Source organism: Aptenodytes forsteri, unplaced genomic scaffold, assembly GCF_000699145.1.
Source record: "Aptenodytes forsteri isolate BGI_AS27 unplaced genomic scaffold, ASM69914v1 Scaffold201, whole genome shotgun sequence".
NCBI classification, from domain to species: Eukaryota; Metazoa; Chordata; class Aves; order Sphenisciformes; family Spheniscidae; genus Aptenodytes; species Aptenodytes forsteri.
This window is the reverse complement of record NW_008796209.1, coordinates 1,556,123-1,575,209: the sequence shown is the minus strand read 5'-3', so window position 1 is coordinate 1,575,209 and position 19,087 is coordinate 1,556,123. Positions and strand designations below refer to the sequence as shown.

At 44.3% G+C, this 19,087-nt stretch overlaps 1 protein-coding gene across 1 annotated transcript in view; it reads right to left on the bottom strand.

Annotated features, from left to right (window-relative positions):
* FAM219A (family with sequence similarity 219 member A) overlaps window positions 1–15,218 on the bottom strand; it is a 52,660-nt gene extending 37,442 nt beyond the window's left edge. Inside the window, exons 1-2 of the mRNA XM_009288259.2 lie at window positions 15,201–15,218; window positions 12,320–12,419 (exon numbers count right to left, since the gene is read on the bottom strand). Of these exons, the coding sequence (XP_009286534.1) occupies window positions 12,320–12,419; window positions 15,201–15,218 (118 nt within the window). The remainder of the gene's footprint in view (window positions 1–12,319; window positions 12,420–15,200) is intronic.
* Window positions 15,219–19,087: the final 3,869 nt, after the last annotated feature.

Below are 19,087 nucleotides of genomic sequence, written 5' to 3'. Positions count from 1 at the left end.
TTACTGCCAACTCAGCCATGTTGATATCATTCCTCACTAGCACAGAGGAAGTTTCACATGAAACCTTTCCACTCTTCTTACAACTCTCCAGATTATCCTGGTCATCTTCCATCTGATGGTCATTACCAGGTAAATGCAGACAGCTGGCACTGTCTTTTCCCCCTTTACTCCTGCCCCTTTCCCTTTCTCTGCCTTGCCCTGCCCTGCTGCAGAGCAGATTAGAGCCTGGTTCTAGGTCAGATGAATGTCCTGTAGACCCTCTAGAGATGCTTCAATTCACCTAGTCAATGAGACCCAAAGCAGCCATAGCCTTTTCTAATGCAGTCATGACACCACTTTCAAGGGAGGTGGAAACTCCTGGGTACCCATGAATGTTTAATTGCAGATAGAAGGAACAACATTGGCAATAAAGGAGCTAAGATCCTTGTGTTACTGATCATCCCCCTTCAGTGGAGGATAGCAAAACCCAAAGGACTGTCCAAAGGACCCAAAGCCAAATTCAAGGACTATTGTGTATCGTAGCTCTTCTGCACGTAGGCAGAAGTGAGTTGGCTATGTGAGCTGGGAGGAAATAAAACATAACATCTGCCTGCACAGAAATAACTATGTCAAAGTTTTGCTTTCACATTTTTGCTTCACACCCTGCCCCACAGATCAGAGGCTGCATAAAGCCACATTTCAGCCTCATAGTTAAAGTGTTCAGGCAGAAGAAGGAATTGAACTTGAGTCTTCCATGTTCTGGCTGAAAGTCTGTAGCTAAAAAAGGCACAGCTGTTTTGTGACTTGAGCCTCCCAAACTTTTCATAGCCAAAACCACCTTGTAAATTAGACATGAATTTGTGAATGGTTTTGGAACAACCAATTACATATTCTTTTAGTGAACTTACCAAAAAAAAAATAGTGCCAGGGTTTACTAGGGAGTTTAAGCCCAGGATACTTGTGTTTTCTTTAAAAACTGTAAGCAAAACCTGAAAAATCTTAATTTTAATAGCGGCCTCTGTTCTGGACTCAAACTACCCTTGCCTGACAGCATCACTTTAAATATTAAATATGCTAGCCTTGTTCAAGACATATTTTTAGAACAGTGTCATTCAATATGTCAAACACGGTTTCTCAGATCAACTTATACAATGTATAATTGTCTCACTGGTACTATTCATCTCTTCTCTCAAGTTCCTAGTCCTACAACCAGTATTTAAAATAAATCATAGCAAATCTTTCTTTTTTGAAAATCTGCTCTTACTTTCGGGCCGGCTAGTGACAGGGGACTGAGAGGGGCTGTTTTCTGGCATGGAGCAGCTGGTGTTACTTGGGAGCTCCGTTGCAGTGAAGGGGCTGCCAGCAGCCTGCAGCTCTGAAACACCTGGTGCGATTGAACTTTCTTCTCATAGCCAGCTCACTGTTTACTCATGGCAGAAAGCACTTTTAAGCTTATGAGCTTCAGACTACTGAGCTAGACAGAAGAACTGCATCATTCCTCCGAAAGACATCAACACCTGCTGACTTGATTGTACCAATTTCAAAGCAGTGAGCAAAAAAGAGGGTATGTAGGTCGCTTGGGAAAAGTGAGGATTGTCTTGCATTTAAAGCAGAAGGTAGAAAAAATCAAAGTTATAGCAAACACAACATGATCGTTTGGGGTTTACAGTAGAATTGCCTTAAAACCCTGTAGAGGATTTATTTTATTGTGCTATAAACAGTGGTACTTTACAAGACAGAGAGTTAAAACAGTTCCCCATTCACAAAGGCTTAGGCTGAATCAATTCAAGCTCTTCTCAAGGTAAGCAGTGAGAGGGAAAAAAAAAAGGCACAGAGTTAAGAAAAAGAAAGAAAAAGATTTGGGCAGAGTTCACAGGTGAAAGGGACATGAAGAGGAAGGCAGGAGTCAGTGAGAGGCAACGGCTCAGCTGTGCAGTCTTAAAAAGTAAGGAAGGATGATTTCACTGATATGGAAAGTGGGAGGAAGCCTGGGGGAGGAGCAGTTTGCAAAGCAGAGTGTAGAGAACAGGAGTCTACTGCTCGTACTGCTCTGAAGCTGGAGGCAGAGACGAACAGATCACGATAGTTACACAGGAGAAGCTGGAGATGATTCTTGGAGCAAATACATGAAGACTTGGATCAACCTGCCGAGAACGTACTTGTTACCCCTCCTCTCCCCTTGTAACTGGACCTGGAGAAAGGACACAAATGTTGTCTATGGGGCATGCTTTTCTACAGGTTAATTTAGAAAGAGGGTTTGGGGAATACTCAATGTTTTAAAATCTGATGAACAATTCCCGGTTTTCCTTCTGGAAGAAGTTTCAAAAAGGGGACTACAGCTATTTTGCACAGTACCAGACTGCGACGTCTCATTTCCATGAACAATGCAATAAATGCATACCCTCAGCACAAGCTATTCAGCCATGATTTAGGCAGTAATTAAAGCTTTTTGAACGACAGTTGTGTTTAACAACTGGAGAAATGGGATCAGACTGTCCAATTAATGCTGTGACTTTACAACTTCTTAAATAAAATCTTATCTTGGTAAATATGTGGCATCTATAAAAACGGCTTTATTTTCCTTCAGTGAGACCTGCTTTAAAGAGAATGACTGCCAAGTGGAACAAGAAAAGAGCTGTGCCAAAAGCTTGAGGTTTAAAAGAAAAGGAGGAGAGGTGCCAGAAAGCTTTCTGCACACAGCAGGGCAGAAAGGCTGTGACTGGTACGGGCTGTGGTCTTTCCTGGAGAGGCCACTGCCTCGTTACTGCCAGGGGTGAAGCAACTGTCAGGGAACAGGCAAAGCTCCCTCTTAGTCCCAGCCAGGACTCGCAAGATCCAGAAGCCTCTTTGCACAACTAGTCCTACCATCTCCACTGCAGCTTAATTCCTGTTCCTAAAACTTCTCCATAAAGCAGTGGTGTTGGCTGGTGTAAGAGGCTGGTGGTATCTCTGACCCCAAGCTGAGATGCTGAGAATAGCTGAAGCTGCAGTAGAATTGCTTCCACCAGTCTGCTAACCTAGGCAACAGCCTCTTTTGCATGTGCCCAGCATAGGCCCATATGGCTCCATGACCTGCTTCAATCAGCTCTCCCTCCGTGAAGAACCACATAAGAAACCTCCGTGGTTTCTTCTGTGCTGCCCCCTGCTTTTGGGAATTGCTCCTCCCCAGACCTCTGAACCAAAACTGATGGACATCATGAAGTCTGACTGTTGCTAACTGGGCAAAAATTGTGCTTAGTTTGTTGTTGCTGCTTCTATCCTACCTCTTCTCCACCATTTCACGTGTTACATCTCCCTAACGGCCACATTAAGAGCTTGGCCACGCAGGTGGTGCTTTAGCTGCATCACTTGCTGGGCCTGGCACACTGGGGCTCTGCTGTGCACAGCTGGGTGTAATGCTGTCTGCTATACTTGGAGCCAAGACTGTCCCTAGGTTCAGAGGAGAAGGGCTCCTTGGATGTTTCTCTGTTCATGCTCAGCCGAGGTCTGCATCCAAGACCACCATGGCACCCTCCCCTAACAAGGACCCTGCTACTGACAGGACACACGATATTGATGACATCCTCATCTATTCTGCTCTCCTGCTGTGGCACACCAAGGTTTGTGTGTTTTTCTGAGCTCTAAGTCTCCAAAGGATCCTTTAAGTTCTCAGAGAAGCAACACAAAGTTTTCAGGGTGCTGTGAGCATCCTCTGTGCGTAAGGATAGCAGTTAAAAAACAAGAATTGCAGTGAACTTCCTACAGCAGCACAAATCCCTTCCCTTTGAGAAGTGTGTGTCATTTCTACTTAATAGAGCCTGATCTGCTGATGAAGCATTTTAGCCCCAACACTCAATAAGCAGACAGTAACCTTTCCTGGTTAAGAGCGGAGTGTGCAGCACAGAGAAGACAAAGGGGGAGCCCACACCACTGAATAATCAGAACAAATTCAATTAACTGTCAGATACAGTTTAAGGCTCATCATTAATAATCAAACACATTAAAAAAATGCATCATGCAATACTGTCCACAAATGCTGTGGTCTGTTCTGGAGCCAATTTACATTAATTACACTGGGCTCTACCTGCTTCCCTTGAGCACTATGCAGAAACTCATCTAACTATGGAGACATCAGAAGGAATTACAGAAATAGTAACACCTGGGTAATTCAGAATTGGGGAAATGTTCTCCTGCAGTGGGCCAGAGGATCAGGTGGAATCTACATTTAAGGACATAGGGCTCTGAGAAGCCAGAAAACAGTACTATTGCCCTTTTCTGTGTTGATTTTGTCAAAGATGACAACACCTGAGCAGGCAGCCTTTTGTCAACTCAGCTGGTGTATAGTCTTTTTAATGTCAGGAACAAGGTGTAAATCACCTTTGGGGACATCACTCTCTTTTAAACCAGCTCTCTATGTACTTCATAGAAAACAGTGATGAGAGTAATATGTACTGTGTAACGAGACCTCTGAACAGACCACCAGCCTATCACTGCTGTGGTGCTGCCTGCTGGGGTTAGGCTTTGCTAGACCAGGTAGTTTTTATTCTCTTCGCTACTTCAATTACTGAATTCTTCCTTCCTTCTATTAGAGAATCTCAATAATTTGCTTAATTTGTTTTGCCTCACAACCTTCTGAACTGCTTCTCATATTTAAGGTGGCAGATTTATGGTGGGTCAGGGCAAAGAAGAGAACGTGCCATTTGCAGCTCTGGTCTTCTGCTTCAGGCACAAAACCCCCATTCAGACTCCAGATGCATTGGCCCATTCTCATTACGATGTAAAATAATCTGTGTAGAAGCAGATCTTCAGGATTAGCTCTCTTTCCTAGACTATCAGACCTGTAGGTACTGTAAAAATTTGGAGTGCCTAAGGGATGGCCAGATAATGCCCAACAAAATGATTCAGCTACCTTACAGCCTCCTCCTTCATGACTTTTTATCTGAAGGTATATTAGCAAGAGTGGTGTGTGCAACACAAGACATGAGTGGATGTGCTGTCTATCGGCTTGCAAAGTGCATGGGTACCCGGTAACTTGTCACGGGAGAGGTGCACGTATGACGGTGGAGGGCTGGGAAAGGCCAGTAAAGCCCTGGTGGGGGGGCATAACAAATCAAGCAAATTGCAGTGACAAAAAGAGTAGGCTCGTCTGGTGAATATCGTGCCACATCATGCTCATATTCATGTGCTCATGCTTTGCTCCTGGGATTTGCTGACTGGTACCTCTCTTCCCTCCGTCTCACCCACTTACACACTCCCTCCTGCCCAGAGCTCTCTGCTGAACTCCAGTGAATTGCTCTGTTCCCATTTTTCTTAATGGCTTTACTGTTTACCCGAGCCTGTGTCAGCTACAGTGTCTCACACACCTCTTCCTTTCTGCCCCTCCATTTCTCCTCTAACTAATCTGCAATAATATGCCTGTCACAACTGTTTTTCTGCCCTCAACTTTGCTGCTCTGTCTGCAGACAGCCCTACTGCCCTTAATGTGATGCAGCTGTTCACTCTCTCGTCCCCTCCAAAAAGAGCCTGGAGATATCCTACAGAAAGGATGCTGCAATAAATCTGAGTATGCAATTTTTCTTATAAATGGAAAGAGTAATAACACATGAAATAATGTTTAAATAAATTCCTCCCAAGCCCCAGGAGACCTCCGAGTGGTAGGCTGTACTTCTATCTTCATGAAGAAAATCAATAGCAGTGCTATATTGCCACAGCTCTCTGGCTTCCACATTACTCATCCCCCCGTACAAAGTACAGACTGTGTTCAAGGAAATGGGTGCTCCCAGGGGAGGAAAATGGCTTTGTGCACTTAAGGTAATGATGTCACTTGAGGTCGCCATGCAAACAGTTATGGATATGGAAATCTGCAGTTTTGTCAATAGAGCTGGAACCTGGGGACCTAGCTTAAGAGTTGCAGCTTTTTTATAAAATGTTTCCCTAATTTACCTACAGAGCTTCTTCCCAGAAACAACAGCTGCTGTACCTAATTAGCATTAATCGCCTTGTTACAGATGAGCAACTGGGAATAGTACAGTACTTGAGGTACTGACAAAAGGATACACTAATGGCATTGATTTGTCCAGTCTACTACAACCTCCCCTTATTATTCTGTTTTCTGTATGAAAAGCTTAGAAGTCACAAGCTGTGAAGCAGACTGGGAAGAGATGACACAGAAAAGGAGCCACGAATGCAGGCAGGTACCGAGCCATTCAGCCTATGCAAGACACTTGCTGCCTGCTCTGTTTGGGACTGCGTCTCCCAGCGCCAGTTTTTCATTGACCTGCGACAAAAGCCGCCCTGGAAGGGGATCTCTGAGCAAGACATCCTTTTGAACAGCACTGGGATAGGACGCTCTGCTGTGCGCTTTGTGCGTCTTCGATGGAGATGCTTTAAAACAAGCTCTGAACCCACACCCAACCCTAGGAGAGGGGTTTAAATAACTACACCGATTGAAAGATCAGTCTCAGGAGCCACATGGGGAGATAAAGGCAGCCTGTCCTTTACTGGGATTAGAGAGCATCTGTAAAGTTTCAACCAGAAATGCACCAATTTTGTTCTGTTGAACCCTGAGGGCTTTGTAGTTCTCAGCTCATTGACTGATACTCCCAGTACTACTCCTCCCTGATTGTACAGCAATTCAATATCTGCCATGAATGCACAGCAGCAGGCTGGAAGGCAGGAGCTAACACCATAGATGTGTCATCAGCCTCTGTCCCCAAATGGATTACCTCGTCTGTTCACCTCAGTCTCCACCAACATGGGGCCCAGTCATAAATTAGGTCCTCAGTTTTGCCCGAATGAAGCACACCAGGGAACAACATGCTATATTTCCTTGCGACGGGGTTTCTGTTGCTGTTTTACCCCTACCAGAGTTGCTTGCTCTAAGTGAACATCATTCCAGTTACTTGCTTAAGGTTTTTGAGAATCTTGTTTGTTAACAAGCAAGAATTAATCCAATAGCACAAGTAAAATAATTCAGTGCTTGGAAGTGGACGCACCTAATTGGTGTCTCCACACAGAATCCCCATCCCCAGCTAGAGATTTTGGAAGACAGAGATACGAACTCCTCTGCTGTCACCAAGTAAAATCTTGGGATGTTTATACATCCTAAGATGGAGAGGTGGGACTGATACAGGAAGAAGCAGAAGCAGACAAGAAGCCTTGGTGGTCTCATCTGAGATCTCTCCTTGGGGGATGACCACTATGGTTATTTGTCAGAGAATGACTTTTTCTACCAAGACTTCCTTTACCTCTCCCTCAGCCATCTGCTTGGCTCAGGCCCCACTATGGCCGTCCACTTGCTCTCATCTCCTTCTTGTCATACAGAAAGCCAAAAGGCCAGGCTGGGGTGACTCAGGTGGCTTTTATGCTCACCCTACCAACAGGTCCAAGCTCCCGGTGAGCAGAATTTCCTTCCCAGCAGCAGCTGGGCTGTGGCTGACCTGCTCGAAGAGCAATCTGCACTGTGTCTCCTAGAGAAAAAAAGCAACATCCTACAATGCAGCTGGCAGGAGGAAAGTGTTAGTATCCTATTAATTAATGAAATAGCTCTGCTCTGTTAGTGTTACAACAGCTTCCTGCCTCTTGAAGCAAGGAAAGTTTCTGGTTAGGGTGGTGGATTATATACTTGAGCTACAACAGCTTACACCAAAGGCTACTTTGTGACACTTGCTTCTCCTTATGGGGCTGACTACTAGCAGCCACTGGGCTTTTTGGTTTTAAGATAAATACCAGCATGAGATCTAAGCTGGGAGGGGAATAAAACAGTAGCTAGAAAAGCAGGAGAATTATCTGCTACATTTGCAATTCAGGTCATTTTTTTACAAGAAGCTTTGCACAGAAAATCTAAAACAAAACCCATAAATAAATACTTTGAAGCCTGCATCAATATGAACCAGGCTTCCTCTTGGTCATATGGCAGGAGACCTCATCTGCATGTAGCTCACTCAGTCTTAAGGTGGCACGCAGTTTGCTTAGCTTAGACACTCATTTTTCACATACTTTTAGGCACCCCACTGAGCAATCTTCCAAAAACAGTGCCTTATTCTCTATCTAGTCCAAGGAGAGGAGGTGTTTGCATCTAAGGCAACAGGTATCTCGGAGGGATGAAGGCTGCTATGAGTGTGTCTGTCTGCCTCTCTCCCACATGTTCAACTGCAGATGGGGATGTGGGAGATTTATTGCCAAGCTCCTGGTGTGGTGGATGTGCTGATGAAGATGCCACTGCCACAATCCCTTATCACTACTGTAGCTTGTTCTGCAGCACTCCAACCAAGTGCCACATTGCCCATTCTGTTTTAACACAAACTGTAACATCATTGACTGCTAGGTAAGACAGACAGACTATCTGGATGGGGATTTCAGTGCAGAGAAGGGAAATTAAAAATGCAAAATAGAATAACAGATGGCATAAGCTTCATTAAAATAATATCTTGTCTCCTGGGGATTCCATGAGGATCCATTGCCTTCCAGTGGATATAGAGCCCCTGAGATTTACACTTGGGGATTATTCTGTTCCTCCCTCTCTCCTTATCACAACTCTCTTCTGTTTTCAAAAGGCTTGTAGTATGTGCTCCATCTGGATATGCCTCTTAATAAGGATGTGCTGGAGACATCTCCTAAGCACTAATGTACACCCAGCCCCCCCAGTGCTGTTGGGAGCCTCCTTATAAAGTGATTTGAAAGAAAGAAAGAAGCATGGCTGAGCCTTGCAGTTCCTGACAGAAAGACAAAGTTGGAGTGTTAGAAAAATAAGAAATACATAATTAATAGGGATATAGTATCAATAAGGGTTTAAGATGATGAACTACATGAACTGGGAGATGTTATTTCCCCTTGGTGTGAGGTTCTCCTCTTTTTTGATGTGGCCCCAGCAGCAAGCTAAATGTTTTACTGTTCCACTTACAAACGAGGTGTAACCTTTAGGAAGTCACTGGAAATATAAGCCACCTGTGAAGTTTTTCTTGTACCTAACTGACCCCCCAAGCAAACACGTGGCCAAATATATTTATTCGGAGGGGGAGAAATAACCAACGAAAAGACCATTCAAGCAGCAGGATAAATCTGTGTTCAGTGTGTGCAGCACAGCACACTCTTTCTGTCACACTTCAATCACTGCGGCCTCTGGAAGCAAAAGTTGTATTCATGCTGGGTTGGTATTTAATTGAGCTCACTTGAACCAAGCTTCCAGCAAGCACATATGACAGATTTAGATATGAATCTTCACAGAGTGAAAAATGACATTTATCAACCTTCCATCAGAACATTTGACATTTGAACAATTGATTCTGATTTAACAGTGAAAAATGCCACTATCCATATGGAAAACCTGCAATAGGATTAAAACCCTAGTCGCTACCATCCCCAACAATGGCTCTGCCAGTTAAGCTATTGAACATTTATGTACTACCTTAACTTTGTCTAGACTTAGAGAGATTAAAAAACCAATCCAAATCCTGACAAGTTTAATGCGGAAGAGAAAAAAAAATCTAGCTGGAGGAACAGGGGCCAGAGCTGGGAGATGTGAGCCATTAAACTGCTTGAAAATTGTAAAGGCTGGGCAGATTTTAAGAATAACAGCAGCAGGAGCTGATGTGGATTAAAGGCATGTTACACTGGCTACAGACAATACCGTTAGTCTCATTTTGCCCCAGGTACCTAGAGCTCATCTGGGTATGGTTAAGAGTAGAGAGTCAATCCAAATGCCACTAGATATGTGTTCACCTAATTAAAGAGGCACGCTGTTTCCACAGGCAGAGAGAGGGGTGTTCGAGCAGACTTCTCTCTGGAGACAAGGCACGAAGATGCTTGTCAGCCTTGCAAGACAATTCCTCTTAAGCAGGTAGGTTTCACCCACTATTACCTTCATAAGCATATTGTGGTCAGCACTGAGTATTCACTGGGCAGGAGCGCTAGCTGGAAAGGAGGTCCTGGCAATGGTACACCTCTATCTACCGCAATACTCTACTCTTCCAATACCTCCCTGTGCCTCTTTACTGATGGACAGTAGCGTTTGGCGGTGGCTAAATGAAATAAAATTTCCCTATTTCCCTATTTTCCTATAGGAAAAGCAGAAGTTCTGGCAGAAAGACTGATCTTTCTGTTGTATCTGATCCTTGGAAAAAAGCTGGTAAGCTCTGCAGAAGTGTGACTATGGCGTACTTTCATGTATTAGTCCATTTTAATAATTAGTTATTACTTATTTAATTATTAATTAAGGCTTCCTCTTCCTTAGTCACCTCCAGTTGGTAAATTCCATTTTACAGCAGACTGAGTTTCTCCTGTCATATTTTTCTCACTTCTACTATTCCAATTTTCATGTTTTTTCTCTATGGTATTTCTGAGTCTTTGTTGTACTGATGTCTCCCAAATATGCTACGACTAAATTTTCTTTACCGACTCCTGCTTTTTGTGTCAAAGTCATTAATGAACATATGAATGAAATGAGTGTTGGAGAACTCCATTAGCAATGTCCTTTCTTCTGATACTTTCTCCTTCAACACTACCTGATGCGTTTTGAATTCCTGGGTTTCTCAATCTACTGGCTTTGCTTAAGCACTTAGTTTATAAAACTGAGGTTTGTTACAGATCTACCTCAAATTACCTTTTCATTTAATTTGCGTGAATTGAACTTGTTATCCCTGACACCAAATCTATTTCCTATGATCAGATCTCCTATAATGTCCTCATGACTTACCAATGCCAAGTCTAAAATAGCACCATTTCCTGTCATGTTAGTGAATCTCTGGAGGATATTTTTATTGCCTAGAAATGCGAGAATATCTCAGACTTACCAATAATAGTATCAATTGCTCTCCAACCTGATTCCTGATGTTAAATTATCCAAAACAACTATTGCAGTAGTAATTATCTCTCTAATAACATTACAGAACTCTCTTGGCAGTGAAAAAGGATCCTGGTGGCACACGGCATGCTGGCAGTGATAATCTTTTACCAAACTGTGAGTTGTGCTGTCATTAACACATACTGCTGCTCCCTGCCTTTTCCTGAAAAGCAGCCACTGGTTTTAGAGTATTCATGACTGCAACTGCTGGACAGATCTACTGTCCCAATGCACTTGCTCATATCCTCTGTCAGTAGCTCAAGGTCCTCCACTTTGCTGCATAATCTTGCTGCGTTTGCATATCCAACTTTCTGTCTTCTCCTTCCTAGTCACTCTTTCAGTGAGATCTTGCCTATTCAACTACTTTCTTTTCCTTTGCCATCTATGGGTCTACTCTGTGACATTCCTTTCTGCACTGCTATGACCAGATTTGTCTGATTATTCAATTTACCATGTACTCAGGCAGAGCCTTGAGTCTTCACAAGCGCTCCCCAGCCTTTTCCTGGTGTTTCTTTAAGACTCCTCTTACAAATGAGGCCAACACTAGTGTTTGCAGTAGTACTGCAGGCCCTTGGGCAAAACCTATCTGTTGAGAATATCCCTTCATAATCACACACCAATGCCCAAACTTTCCCAAATCTTCTTCAAACCTTAGCTGTCTGCTGACCTTCCCTATCACTAATTTGGTAGGGGTCAGAGCTATTCCACTGAACATGCGGGCACCCACTTCTTTCAGAGCCTTCCCCAACATGGCATAGTCACCCTCAATTAGCTCCAGCAGCATCCTCTCAATGTAATTTGTTCTGATGTGAAGGACAACCAGAGGACTGCTTCCTGCTCCTATTGGGAACTTTTCCAGACTGATTCCCATTTTTTATCCATGCTCTGAGCAAAAAGCACATTGTTCCTTTGACTTGTCCTTCATCAGGTTCTTGAGGCTGTATGGCACAATAGTGGCTCAGGTTTTGGAGGCAGGACAGCCATGTGCGGATTGCTCTCCTCTTGTAAGCATTAGCCTTGCGAGGAAGCAGTGTATTGTGCTAATTGGATGATTCTGCTTAGCACAAGTATTTGTATGTGAACCTTTACAGACCTACAAGCCCTCCATCTCACAGTAACACAGCTCTACCTTTTCCTGGTAGTGGCCCAAGTCTCTGATCCTTTCTCCTTTGTTTGCAGTTATTCTGTCTTCTTTTTACAGTCCCTCTATATTATCTTCATTCTTTATCTGACCAAGCCTTGATCTTAGCTTGATAAAAATCTGTAGGTTTAAAAAGCTATGCCTTCTTTCAAGGCATAGCTTTCTTCCTCTACCACAGCCCAAGATACAGGGCCCTTATATGTTTGTAGGTCAGTTCCCTCAGCAGCAGAATCACAATGATAAAACTGCTCTGTGAGTTGTTTGAAGTGAGCTGGCATGCTCAGCCACATGCATGGAGATCTGCATACGATCCCATGAGCACCTCACCGTATTTCAGACCTTGGATTCAGCCTTTTCACTCTCCATCAGCAAAGACTCACCTAATTTCACTTGAAGTGGGGACGGCTTATAGTTCATGGCTACAGTCTCTCCCTCTCTCGTATCGCAATCTCTGTCCGAAATAGATGCAGCTGTTGGATCCTGTTAAGAAAGAAAAGGAAACAAAATGGAATTGTTTAGCTAAAACTTATGCAGTCTCTTCTCTAACTGGCTGTTAGGTGAGTCCATCCCCACCCACATTCAGAGGGAGCAGAGAACATGCTGGTGCTTTGAACAGCTGAAATCCAGGAGCAAAACACAGAACTTTGGAAGCACATTTAGTACGCTAGAAGTACCTCTGGAAATGCCAGATTTCAACATCAGACTTATATGATGGATGATACTGGGAATATTATGTGGAGGGTGGGTCATCAGTTCAAATTCAGCCTGGGCTGGCAGTAGTCCCAAACCATTTTCATGTGATGACTCTTTGGAGTGTTGTATGAAATGCATTTACAGTTTCAGCCAAGTTGCAAGTGGACGGGTCAACCTCATGATTAAAACTAAAAAGCCTTCACCACCTGTGTGAAAGTCCAGCTCAGAAGGAACAAGGATTGAATGAGTAGGAGAATTCAATCTCCAGTTCCTCTTGGGATAGGAAGTCTGTGCTTCCCATGCTGGACCTATTTTGTGGCTAAGTGGAAAGATTTAATTTCAGTATCTGTCAGCACAGCACCTTTCACTGTCACTGAAATCCCCTTGAAAACCAAAGCTCCCCAAACACAGAGTCCACTCTATCACGCTTACTTGCAGACAAACTAATCCAGGTAGTGTTGTACTCTATGGTACAGCACATCAAAGGATTGAGAGAGAGACAAACTACCAATTCAGGCAGTGCTACCACTGCTAAAAATATTTAAAGTCCTGTCGCAGCAAACTTCAAACCTGCTGGAACTATATCTACCTAGTACCATAGTGAAAACTAAAATTGGTTTTCAAACATGTTCACTTCTTCCCACCTAGAAGCTACAAACTAAATTGAACATGCATATATATATACATATACGTGTATGTAAGTTTGGATTTATAATAGGTAGAGCTGCACAGGGAAAACAAACATCCAAATTAGGTCCAATATCTGAAGAAACCATCACTTTGTAAGAAATGGAACAAAGCATCAGAAACTAAATACTATAAAATACCATTCCAAACTGGTGAACTGATATTGCCTACCTCTCAGTTTCTGGAGTTTGTATTTTGTACACAATTTCTTATAAAAATGCAACCTATTGTTTGGCACTGACACCTGTACGCAAAGCAGAGTCACTGAGTTTCAAAGCAAGGTACCATTGCTCTTTGCTGTCAGTAAAAAAATCACTCGGTGAGCCACTGTCCCTTCCTCCCCAGTGCCTGCCTTCTCTCTGCAGTGCACATTAGGTCTTTTTAATACACTGTGCTCATGAGATAAAATGTGATTCTTGAATTAGGCTCCAACTTCATAGAAACTGGTCAAATACCATATGTAGGGTTATAATGTTTTATCAAAATTCTGCTTCTTTGCACTATCCAGTAGACTTTGACACTACTTAAAATAGATGGTGCTTACAAGATTTTGCATTCAATGACATTAAATAGATAATGCTGAACCATATGCAGTTTCTTCTGCTTTCCTCTAATGCAGTCGCTGCTGCACTTTTCCTCTAATGCAGCAGTTTAATGTCTGGTTAAAAAGGTTAGAGCAGGTTGCAAACAAACAAGCCAGTCTCCAGGAGAACACAGTTAGGCATAAATGATGAATCACATGCATTTTAGGTTAAAAACCCTACTTTAATAATCACACTAAATGACAAAATACAGCAGTTGAATGGCAAAAATACAGCAGTTGAAATTAAATGAAGCTAAAAGTGAAGTGGTACACAGAAGAAAAACAATTCCAACTTTATAAATGAAAATGATGAGCTGTAGCTAGCTACTGTCACTCAAGGAAGAGATCTCAGATGACAGGTTCCATCAGATGACCAGCTAGACAGACCAGGAATCTTCAGCCAGGGAGAGACAACAGACCAGGGCTATGGGAGAAGTCTAAATAATCCTCAGTGGGGTGAGAAGGTGAATAGGGATCAGCTAGCCCTTATTTTCTACAAGCATGAGATATCAAGTGGCAGTTAACACGCAGCAGCTGGAAACAAGCTCAGTAGTTCCCTATACAGCAGATGATGTGCTGCTGTGGATGCTAAAAGGGGCTCAGGAAAGGGTGAGAAAAATGAATGGAAGGAATATCCATCAAATCCAAAAGCACTGCTTCTGGCTCAGGCTGCCCCCAGGCACAGATCGCTGGAGGGGTTAACTAGGGAGGCGTCACTGTGCGCTCACCCTGTTCTTGTCCTCTCGGGGACACGACACAGGGGTAGGTGAGACCTTTAATCTGACTTGAAATAGCCGTCCTTATTTTCTGTGTGAGAACCTATTCTATGGCCTCAACTGAAGACCAGTTCTTGTGGTATCCTTGTAACGTGGGATCGGTCTCCAACACACCCAGTGGAAGGGGCTGGACCAGAATCCAGGCTGTAGGAAAGGATATTCATGGGAATGGCCAGATAATACAAAGGACACAGCTGTCTCCCAGACATTCTAGAACCTCTCCAAGAGGGATGTGTAAGGTGGTAAGTGGCACCACCTGAGTCCAGGCTTCCTGGATGAGAATCTTTTCTCTGACAGCCTGGGAAAAGGCAGGATACAGCGATTTTTAAGGAGCATGACTCCAAGAGCTGGATGCTTCCTAGTGCTACTGAACACAAGTCCTTGGAGCCCCAATCTGCTGGCTGCAGGAAGGCATGGGAGTAGACATATTATGGTAAAGGACATGGTGCAATGGCCACGTACTGCCTCCTGTGCTGGTGCAATCCAGCATAGAGCCACTTGAGCTCACAGCCAGAAGCTCACATGGTAGAGAAAGGGCATGGCCACCCGGACTAGCTCAGATTCACATTGTTAAAATTGCTCTTAAACTCTTTAAATCAAAACCAGCCCTTACTTTTGTCAGAAGCTGATGTGCTGACAGTAGCTCTTCCTTGTGGGTAACCTGCCAGTGACATTAGACATCCATTTGCATGAACAGAGGGAGGGGAGAAACGTTCTGAGGTGCCTTTGAGGATTTGAACTCTGGTCCTGGACCAGAGGACTCAGCTGGAGCAATCTCAAAGCTGGGCGCTAGACCAAACAAATAGAAAACGCTTCCTAGACCTCCAGAGAAAATAAAGATGATTTTCAAAGAGCAATTCATTCCATCCCGTCTTAGACACTCATCTTAAAAGGAGGTGAATCCATCCCTGGACATGTGTCTCTCTCTCCTCACTGACTACAGAGGAGGCCTGACAACTGGTGGAGACTGCACCCCCACCTCTGACACTGGAGGTAAGAATGATGAAGGACACAGCAGCAGAGTCCATAATAACGCCAGTCCACACCAGGAATTCATCTCCAAGGTTTGGAACGACACTTTTCTGCCCCAGCAGCATGGCACCTCTACAGCAGACCAGCAGGGCAACATGTTACGGCCGCACAACAGACCCATGACTTGCACAGAGGGATCACAAAGCACCAGCAGAGTCTAGGTGAGCACTGCTGCATGCACGGGCCAGGCCCGCTCCCTCCAGAGAGTAAAATGGATCCAAAAGGAAACTGAGCTGGGCCAGAGACAGCATCCCCAGCGCCAGCAGGTGACTATCGCTGGCCCAGGAGTGTCGAGGCACTGTCATATTTCCCATCCATCACTTCATATACATTCTGCAGCAACGCACAGGACTCCATAGTAACAACCCCGGCTGCGAGAATGACAGCATTCCCACAGCAGCTCAGCTGGAGCTGCCTCTTTGCACGAACACGCTTTGCTTCTGTGCATACTGAACGGGTGCATTTCTCTCTCTATAGCTCATCCACCCAGAGAAACATTTACTTGTCTAATTAGCCTGTTGCTTGTGAATGCCTATAAGCACACTGAGACTCACCACGGGCTTTCGCTATTGGAATTCACTTGGCGATTTTGTCCTTTTTTACAAGCCTCCCTCAACTGATGCATTCAGCTCTGACCCCAATGTCAAAATCTCAGCTACGCGGTGGGACCAGTCCCAGGCCAGATGATGTGATCTCTCTCTGCTCGCTGGAGGGCACACAACACTCCCAATCAAAAGGCAAGTGCCGAGCTGTGGCTGCAGAGGCTCTAAATGGCTCTGGGAATTTAATACATTTAAGGGATTTTTTGTTCCTGAGGCCTCCTTATGTCTTCACTCCTAGGGAAAAAATACATTCAATCAGGCCACTGCATGAACATTGGCTGGGGCCAGAGTTTAACCAAAATTTTCTCCCCACGTGCTCACAGCTTAACTGGGCATGCACAACCACAGCATTCGAACGGTGGAGCGGTTCCTTACTAGGTTTTTTTTTTTCTACAGGCTCAACACAATGGACCTCGAAAACTTCCCTCCTGCTAGGTACAGCAATGTCCTACGGTGTGTACTATGTGCCATTTCTGAACATCAGGAATTAGTTCCAGTGAACCTTCATGGAGCAGGAGTGCTGTGAATCCTCGGTATGCGGGGGCACAGAGAGAAGCTGAAATCACTTTAAACTGAAATCAGGGGTTTAAGGAAGATGGCATGCTCAGCAGGGTTTTTATTCTTTCTCTTTTTTTAAATCCCCCCTTTCCTTTTGCAGTACTTAGCAAGAAACACAACACCTGCCATAATGTATTAGGTCAACAGCCTTTTAACTCTTATCATCTACCTGTCCCGGTAACGCACACTGACTATGGGGGGGAAATAGGCCCAAACAGCTGGCAAACTGTGCAGTTACACCCTGAGCAATGGAGCTGGGTGCTGGGTACAAACACACCCTTGTAGCGCCTTAGAAAATGCAGCTTCCTTTGCCTTCCTTCACAGTCAACACTTCTGACATCTTGCAAGCCTAACAAGCCTCTGCTTTCCACACTGCAAATCCTCTGGGACCCCAGTGCATGTGGAAGGGAATGGGCACACGCAGTTTCTGTGGCCTTCAGCTGCCCCTTAAAAACACAGCTGGAAACCGAGATCTCTCTATCTGCCCACCCTTCCCAATCCTAAAAATCAGTCATTTTTACAGCCCTAAGAAAATGTTCTCCACTCTGCTGTCTGTGGGAAATTCTATGATCATTAAAGCAGCTCTACTTTTTGATAAAAGCAGAGGGGCATGATTGCCCTTACCCTCTAATCTCAAGGAAAGACCCAATATACAGGGCTTTACCCACCACTTCTCTCCACAGTTCAGAGGCTTTGGTCTGATCATCATCAGCTGAATCAGTATGAGCTGACTGGTCAGGAGTATCATCCAGCTACCTTTGTCTCTCTCCTGTACCAACTGATGATGTGCTTGCTGTCTTCTGTCCAACTTAAAGATGCTGGAAGTTTCAGTACCAACACATGTGTGACAGCCTACAGTGAGCCCTTGCAGCCGCTTGCAGCTCAGCAGACTCCTGCTTTCTGAAGCCACCCATGTGGATCACACACTGCAAACAAATGCTAACAAGAAAGGACAAGCCCAAGTGGTTTGCTTCTTTTCCACATCAAACATTGAGTCTGGAAAATTTGATAGATGTTCTGTGCATGAGAAACTGACTTAGTGAGCAGAAAAACAAGTAAGAAACCGCATGCACCCCAAATACAGGGAGTACATTCAGGTGACCGAGAAGTTTCTATCATTCCCATGTTGTCATCCCAGATTCTCGGGCTAGAACATTGCTCCTGCTAATAAATATTTATGCCTTCAGTCTCTCTGCCCCGGGAACAGAAAATCCTATGCCGTTTGCAGATTCACTCTGGCTCAAGCTGTACCACACTAGGTTATCCTGAGAAATGCAGCTGTAAGCAGCAGGCTTCTGGGGAGGGGACTCTGATGTCCACAGGTGGGTATGTAAAAGCACGATCTCACAGTGTTTTGGACAACAGGCCTCTGCAGCCTCTAGGTCTCACTCCAATATAGACATGAAATATCTATGAGCACAAAGCACTTAAAAAATACTACTGGGAACAAAACCACTGGGAACCAATATGTGCATAGCCTATGTGAGAAACGGCCTAAAAGGAGAGGCTCAAAGGCAGTGAGATTTATAGTGGATCAAGATGAATCCACTTGATGAACAATGGTCAGTAATAGCATGTTCAGCAAGAGAAAGGAAAGCGTCACAGGGGGATGTATGGCAGGAATGGAACCTGCAAACCTCACAAAAGACTCTCTCACGCTCTCCTCCACATACCTCAGGCTTCAGCTTAAACACATAGGTTTGGAGCCCATTATTTCAAGGAAGATGTAATCCCCTCAGCAGTCCTATAGATAAAAGCTAGAAGCTACAACCATCCAGGAACATTGGAAGAATGGGGTTGTTCAGAGAAGAAAGGGGAAGACTAAGGAGGGATACAATAGCTGTCTTCAGATACAGAAAGGGCTGCCATAGAGAAAAAGGGAGTAATTTTTTTTTTCATGTTTCTGATCACCAGAATAAGAAACTATTACCTTAAATTGCAGCAGGGTTGTGAGGAAATATCAGAGAAAACTGTAGAGGTAAGGCTAAGGAGCTGTACATTTGCCTGATGAAGTTGTGGAATTGCTGTTGGAAGCCCAGGTTAGAAACCGATTTGTCACACAGAAAGTCAACAGAGCTGATGTGGTTTTGGGGCAGCCCGATTTGGATTTGGTGCAAGCTGGTAAGATTCCTGATCTTTTTAGGTCCCTTCCCCCATCTGTCTTAAGAAGAGAGGAGCCTGCTTCTAAGCCAGACTCATTTAGGCAGAACACCAGTT